Source organism: Rhagoletis pomonella, unplaced genomic scaffold (genome assembly GCF_013731165.1).
Source record: "Rhagoletis pomonella isolate Grant_MI unplaced genomic scaffold, Rhpom_1.0 Rhpom_scaffold_00006, whole genome shotgun sequence".
NCBI lineage: Eukaryota > Metazoa > Arthropoda > Insecta > Diptera > Tephritidae > Rhagoletis > Rhagoletis pomonella.
The window spans coordinates 14,715,206-14,723,433 of NW_023458560.1; the positions used below are offsets into that span (position 1 = coordinate 14,715,206).

General features: G+C 39.7%; 1 protein-coding gene across 1 annotated transcript in view; it reads right to left on the minus strand.

The window, feature by feature from the left end:
- Positions 1-466, minus strand: part of LOC118741584 (probable cGMP 3',5'-cyclic phosphodiesterase subunit delta) — a 3,076-nt gene extending 2,610 nt beyond the window's left edge. Inside the window, exon 1 of the mRNA XM_036473581.1 lies at positions 3-466. Coding sequence (XP_036329474.1) covers positions 3-341 — 339 coding nt within the window. The 5' untranslated portion in view covers positions 342-466. The remainder of the gene's footprint in view (positions 1-2) is intronic.
- Positions 467-8,228: the final 7,762 nt, after the last annotated feature.

Sequence of the window (8,228 nt, forward strand, 5' to 3'; positions counted from 1 at the left end):
GCTTCGATTGTCGATTGCCAAGTGTTTGTAGTGTTTGCGCCAACCCAGCCCATTTCAAAAAACCATTCTTCCATTATGCGACCTTTAAAAAGTACTTTTTGGTCAAGGCGAAAGTTTTCCATTGGTTCAATTGTGCTGAAGTTAATTTCACGAGACACTGCCCGCAAATCCAATATTTTGATTGGCACACGCGCTTCATGCTCAACATCTGGTGACGAAAAGTCCTTGTTCTCCTGCCAAATAACCTTTCCCGAATCTGCATCGCGGAGGATCATATAGTTGATTTGAAAACCCTTTTGGATTTTTTCACCAGAAGCCATCTCGGTATCCTCTGAGCCCATGGTTTGTGTTTAAGAAGATCACTTTACAATTGAGTTATAAATAAATTAATATATTTTTTTCTTCGTTTTTCACTCACAACCAATGTTAAAATCCGATCGACATTTTGCTTTTTTCATTTCTGCAATAACTCTTCTTTAAGCAAATGAGTCGTTCACAATAATACATATGGCTTGATACAGGAATCAACACATAAAACAAATACAAAACGGGGAATACCAAAAGACTGCAATTGTTACTACGTTTATGCGCAGGCCAACTCACGAAACCATTTCATCGACTTGGGTCGAAATTGGCTGCATAAATGCAATTTCATGAATTCAATTATACATGAAAATTAACCATGAATTTCGGCATAATTTCATGAAATCGTGAAGTGCTTAGTAATGTTCCGATACCAGTACCTAGAAGTATATACTCGAGTACCATGAACTAATTAGAACAGATCTGACCGGTTGAGAAGCTGCCATTTATAATAGCAATTGAGAAAAAAGTGTGTGACGTTCGTAATTTTGAAGCTTGTTATTTCTGTTTTTCTTCTTTCTTTATGTGTATTTTGTCGGTGGTTTATTTCAGTGATTTTTAAGCGATTTTCAATAAATTTTTTGTGCAAATGTAATTAAAATGAAGTGCGCGGTGATTGGTGGGAAAAACACGTACAAAATAATAATTTGGTTAGCACAAACATGTGCTGCAAAATTGCTTGAATTTTTTCTTTATGCTCTTCGTCTTCATATTCTTTGTTTACTTTTCAAAGAAAATAACATGGCGCCGAAATTACAAACGTCAGCCAGAAAATTACTTTTTTCTTTTGCTTCATCTTGTCAGATCTTGTATAGTTGGATCATGCTCGAGTACCTCTACCAAGTACCGAGTGTTTTTTGTACTTCGATGCGCGTGTACAAGTACTTCATGGGTATCGAGTACAAAGTGCTAGTATTTACTTGTTTGCTAAATTTGGGAAAATCAACTGAAAAAAGTTCTGTGTTCTTATTTTTGAAAAAAAAAAACATTCAAGATGAGTTCCACTCGATTTTGCGAGGGTTAAAACTAAAAGAGCGCACGAAAGGGGAGAATAAAAGTTGTATCGAATTGGAGGAGGATGTGGAGCCAGCCAGAATTCGTTTTGAAACAGAAGAATCAAACACAAGTAATTGATCAGCTTTCTCATTACTTAACGTCTCCTGTTTCACCAGTTTCAAGTAACCCCATTTCAAAATACTGTGGAACTGCAAATCAATAGGTCGCTGGTTCATATCCGGCTCGAAAGACCATGAATAACTCAGTTAAACTATGTTCACAATACCAAAATAAAATACTTAGTTTCGTATAAAATACCTCACTAAATTAAGTGCGTTCATACACGCGATTCTTTGTCTTGACAGCTTTGCAGCAACCCTGTGTTATTGTTTATTTAACCAAAAGAGATCGCGAATGTGAGTAATTGCGTATATTTTTATATTCTGAGTTGTTTGTGGTAATTTTTTAGATTTTAGATGAGTGATCAAAAGAGAAAGCTTCTGGAAATATTTTACAAACTACCACGCGCGATTATTAAAAACAAAAGCGTCCAAACACAATGACATATCAGTTATGGGACAATACTTATTTCGATTATTATCGATAAAATTAGAGCCTACACTGATTTGTTCGTGATTTGGTTCTTGGTTTAAGATAAACTACGTACTTTCAACTTAATTTACTGAGAGACTTTACAAGGCGAAATTATTTAGATTGTACTTAATTTATGCGTAAATTAAGATTGACCTCTAAATTACGCTAATGGGAACATAGTTTAAGAGGGGGACCAGTACGTTTGCATGTATGTATTTATATTTAAAAAATATACATATTTATTGGAGCAAAAAGTAGTGGGTAGGCACTGTAGCCAATGGTAATCAACTATTGCCACCTCCTTTGAACTGCCATCAAATTATAACTTAAGAAAGTTTTGTTATATGGCAGTTGAGAAGTGCATGTGCAAAAATTGCATACATTTAATGAAGGAAATTTTTGCAAATGCAGCAGTACATATCACGCATTTAGGCGCCTGGTGTTAGCAGTCGCGATTAAAAAGGAATGAATAAAAAGGCATTTTCAGCTTGTCATAAACCTTTCTTCGCTGTATGTTGTTATATGGTATATGGCCTTTGAACTTAGATTTCTCGTCCAAGTACTTTCGAGTACAAGTAGAAACGAGTATTTCCTTGCGATACTTAAGGTAGCATCGAGTTTTCTCTCCGATACTTTTAATGAGTAGAGGCATCGAGTACCAGAGAACGTCGCAGACCAGCACCACATCCCCTACTGTTAACGGCTTCACCGACTTCCACCACTTAGTCCTGCGACACAAATCAGGAGGTATTCTGCCAGCCTCGTTTTCCAAAACCGATAGTGTATTTGCTGCATCTTCCGCCACTGTGTCCTGGTTGCTCTAAAGGACTCCTCCTGACGATGTGGTGTCTGCTCGGGGTTAGCTGTAACTAAGAGGAAGTGGTTAGGGGTTAGAGCGCCAAGCGGATATGCGTTAGGGGTCTCGAATTCACGACGTTTTCTGCTTCACACATTACCCTGTACAGTGTATGTACCGGTAACTGCTCGTTGGCTAGTGCATACTACATCGCGTTCCCAGCAGCCATCGTCGTGTGGGTTCAGTGGACAATTAAAAACCCACTCGATACCTTGATTTGCTTGTGCGTTCGCGATTTTCTTCATCTTTAAACTCTTTTAGCTGTCGTTTCAGTTCCCGGTCTGCGCCTATGAAGCTCGTGCCATTATCAGACCTTATCCGGACTGGCGTCCCACGTCGGCACATGAAGTTCTTTTCGCGAAGTAAACAAGTGTTGGCACTCAGATCTCTAGCTATCTCCAGATGAACGGCGCGCGTGGTCAAGCAAGTAAACAATGCGATCCACCGTTTCTCTGTTCGTCTGCCGGGCACAATCGTGAATGGCCCGATATAGTCTAGCCCCACATACGAGAAGGGACGAACGAAGGGTGTGAGACGATCCTCGGGTAGTTGCCCCATTTGTGGTATTTCGGGCCTTGTCCGTTCCCTCTCACATGACAGACATCTTTTTCCTGCCTTTCGCACTTCTTCGCGAATGTGAGGTATCCAGTATTTGCGGCGCAACTCAGCTATGATCGTGTTTTGATTCTGATGCTTCCATTTGCGATGTTACAAGTCGACGATTAGGTTGGTCACGTGGTGTCGTTGAGGCAATACTATGGGTTGACGTGTGTGTTGAGGAACGGCGTAAGCGTTTTGAAATTGACCATTCACTCGAATTATACCAACGTCGTCCATCATTGGCACAGTCTAAAAAGTCGTGTACACCGAAGTCGTGGCCTCCGTTTAAAGCATCGTGACCATTCGCGAATTCGATATAAACCCTTTTAAGTTGAATCCGCCTTTTTGGTGAATGCATCGCACTTGATTCGCTATTCGCACGGCTTCTTCCTCGTCTGCAAAGGAATGAACGAAATCGTCCACATAATGGATATTTAAAATCGCGTTGATGGCATCGGGAAATTCCTCGGAAAACTCAAATGCATTTTTATTTTTTATAAATTGTGCGGCACAAGGAGAACATGTTGCTCCGAAAGTCATTACGCGCATATAGTACTCTACGATTTCTTCATCAGGCTTCTCCCCCACAGAAACCTTTGCGCCGGTTGATCTTCCGCACGTACTACCACCTGATGGAACATTTCTTCGAAGTCGGAGCTGACGGCTTTGGGTTTTTGCCTAAATTTCATAAGCACCTCTAGCATTGGTTTACCCATATCTGGACAGCTAAGCAAGTAGGAGTTCAACGATCTTCCGGAGACTTGTGCTGCCGCGTCGAATACGAGGCGTACTTTCCCCGTCTTGCTTGGGTTGTAAACGCCAAAGTGGGGAGGATACCATATCCGTGGGTGTTTTGTCCGCGTTTCATCTTTCGTGAGTTTCCTGGAATATCCCTTCTCTAAGTAGTGCCTCATCGTCTTGATGTACTCGTGCTTAAATTCTGCGTTGTATTTAAATCTTCGTTCCGCCATTCCCCGCGTGTACTCCGGTATATCTTCATCGGTTCTCCAAAGCAACCCCATCTCAAAGCGATCGCCTATACGAACTGTAGTATTCTCTAATATGGCGCGTGCTCGTACCTCTTCCTGTGGCTCGACATGTTTGACAGTAGGTGACACACTCAAGTCATCGCTTACTATAAAGTTCTTGATTAACTCATCGATGCTTTCATCCTCGAGCGTTTTATCTGCGGCGTGTTCTCGCACCAAAAGTACTTGCTGTCTCGCTACATTCTCGTTTCCCATTGAACCGTAAATCACCCAGCCTAGCTTGGTCAACACTGCAGCCGGTCCCCGATAACCATCCTCAGCGATACGCTTTGTTATGCCCAGATGCACATTATCTAACCCAGTAGTGTCCAACCGGTAGCTCGCGAGGGCCCTGGTAGCTCGCAACCTAAGTTTTAGGCGCCCGCAAACAAGAAGATGAACAGAATATTTTGTATTGAATTGAAAAGTTTAACAATTGGAAGCTTTTTTGGTACATAAGTAAGCTTTTATTTTTGAATTTTCACGAACTCATTCACTTCTTATCTTTCTATGCTAGACATGACAGAATCCCTGTTTCAGGATTTTCAAAAAAAACAGCGTAATCTCAGCAATAAAAAAGTGTAGTTATCTGATGACCTACCAAACGATATTCATGGCCAAATAAAAAGCGATTTCAAGAAATGTGACTAGGTTTCCTTACAAATGGATGAGTCGACCGATGTTTCAGACTCTCCGCACTTATTAGTGTTCACCATAGTGGTATTTTCTGATTTTTCTGCTAAGGAGGCATTTTTAGTCAATCTGACTTTGGAAACTCGTACTCGTGGGCAAGATATATATATATAACGTAGTGAAAAAGAAGGAAAATCTGATTGCAAAAACACTCAACCTTGACAATGTTTTGAGCACGATCATTCGTATTGTGAATTTGATTCGCGGATGACCGTTAAAGCATCGGCAATTCAAAGCCTTGCTCGATGAATTTGAGAGTAAATTCGGTCACATATTCTACCACTTTGAAGTAAGATGGCTGAGTCAAGGTAAAGTGCTCTCAATATTTGCAGCTTTGATGACAGAAATAAAGATTTTCCTGAAATCCAAAGGCAGCATTTTTGCAATTTCGAAATCGATGTATGGATAGAGTAGTTGACAAAGAAATCATTTCCAGACGTTTACTCTTCTGGAACAGGCTTTTTCATAACTAATGGTTATAAAAAACAAATACCGAAACGTACTGACTGAAGAACATGTCAAAAATACCATGATTTTAGCCTGCACAACTGTGCAATATGAACCAGATTTTAAGAAGTTATCTGAAAATATGAAGATTCAAGCATCATATTAAGTTTATTGGGCATATGCTGCGAGTCGTACGATTTGAAATTGGTGCGATTTGCAAACTATTTTTGATTATTTTTAGGGAAAGTAATAAATATTTCAAATGAAAACGGCGAGAAACACATAACTTACGTCATATCTATCGATTCAGTGCCAAATTTTGCCGTTTTGTTAATCAATCTCCGAAGAAGGTTTTGCAGATCGCATCGATCTCAAATCGTACGAATTGCAGCACATTCCCATATGTTTACAATAAAATGAATGTTCTTCATTAAAATATTATGCCCTGTTTTTAATTTAACTTAACTGTATAAACTTTAATAATAAATAAATATTTTAAAAGGATCAGTTAGTAGAATATATACATTGAATATAAGAAGAGTGAAACGAGTTAACGCAGTTAAGATTGAAGTTAAGCTAGGAGTGCCCGCGTATAATAGCGATAGTTTCAAAGTAGCCCTTTGTCCAAGTTCTGTTGGGCACCACTGATCTAACCCTATCAGCAGATCTGGCGTCGCACCAGTGTACCCTTGTATAGGCAGCCTCTTCAGGTGTCGTTGCCTTACGTGGAGTTCCGAGATTCGGAACGTCTGCCGCGATAGCTGCAGGTTCTTTACAGTTCTCACATTGCGCAGAGGAAACCGTTTGTGTCCTTGACCTACACCCGATATTTCCATGTTTAATGTCATTGACGACTCACTTGCCGTATTATTGCCGAACCACTGCAAGGTAAATTCATTTTTGGACCCGATAATGCCAATCTGAGTTACGAGTTTCTCGTTCAATAGACTTAAAGTGAAAGTACATACCATCCATTACGACAGCGTTACCGCCACCGTCACCATCACCGTCAACGATGGTTATGCGTCAAGTTACACACAAATCGTTTGACATGGCGCCCGAAAAATCATTAACTCGCTGATGCTTTTAGCAAAATTTGCATTTTACTTTTTCACTTCTTCTATTAGGTTTTCCTCCATTATTTTTTACATTTCTTTTTTCCATAAATATTAAAATTTTCACAAACTGGAGGAAAGTCTGATGAGGAGATGAGGTGATCTCCGAAATAGTTGCTATAACTTCTACCGCTTAGACTTTGTTGCTTTTACAATTTTTCCTAATAAAACAATCGTGGTACAAAGCTCAATAAAAATATTATTAAAAATAATATGTTAGTAAGCCACAATAACATTCACAAATACATATTTAGGAAGAGCCTGCCTGAAACTATACAAAAAAGCAAATAAGCAAATGGATGTATAGAATTGACAACAACAACCACGCTGTCGAGTTTAAATAGCGGCAAATCAGGCTGCACTTGGTAGTAGTTGGTTGAATAAGGAAAATGAATTAGCAACAAGAGTTTACGGGATGTACATAGCTCAGTGGTTAACGCTTCTGACTTTGAACATCGATTACGCAGGTTCGATATCTGCTAAAGTCTAGAAAAAAGAAGTCTGATGAGGAGATGTGGTGATCTCCGAAATAAGACTAACTTCTTCCGCTTAGACTTTGTTGCTTTTTCAATTTTTCCTAATAAAACAATCGTGGTACAAAGCTCAATAAAAATATTATGGAAAAATTTACGTTCAAACATGTAAACAAAACACTGAATAGTTGTCATTTGACGCAGTCGCATAAGCAAATTTGAGAGTTGAGCTAATTTACAAATACACCGAATCAGCTTTTTTGACAACTGCCGGTGACGGTGACGGCGATGCAATGTACGTTATGTACTTTCACTTTTGTGACGACCCTTCATCAAGAAGTGCGTAGCAATCGACTGACTTACCATTCGCAAACAGCCTAACTGGTAGTATTTTAAACAAGAGTCTTTGGTTACAGGGAACTAATTCCGCATTCGTTAGTATGCGCGGTATTTGTTGGGTTGGCTCTTCTCGTGGGCATCGCGGCTCGTGAGGAGTTGCGTGCCACTTTTTGTCGCACCTCACATTGTCACATTGGTGTTTGCGACGACATGAACCGCCTCGATGTCCAGATTTCAAACAATTGAAGCACAGGCGTCTTTCGAGAACAAAACGCCATTTTTGATTATTAGGAAGGTCAAAAACTGACTGCAACGTTCGAGCTCGTGACTCCCGGAACACATACTGCACTCGTTTACATGCAACTCTTGCGTTTCAGTTGCATGAAAAAATCTCGATAGCTCGATTAACATTGCCACTGTGTATAATGGGCTGTTTTTGCTTACACGTAAAAGCACATTTAGCGCATGTAGCTCTCTAAATGTACATTTATCCATACAAAATTCGTCGCCAAAATGCAACTAAATGCAACTCCATTTTTGCATTAAGAATCTAAATGCTAAAAGCAACCCCTGTGATCCTTCAAAATTTCCACGATTCGAACATTGTTTAATGATAAAAAGTGGCCACTTTGCTTTTTCGCGTATAGGCGGCTGTTACACGATCAATACGGCTCGCGATATTTGGATCGTGATCCATATTGACGGATCTAAAAATATTGATGGA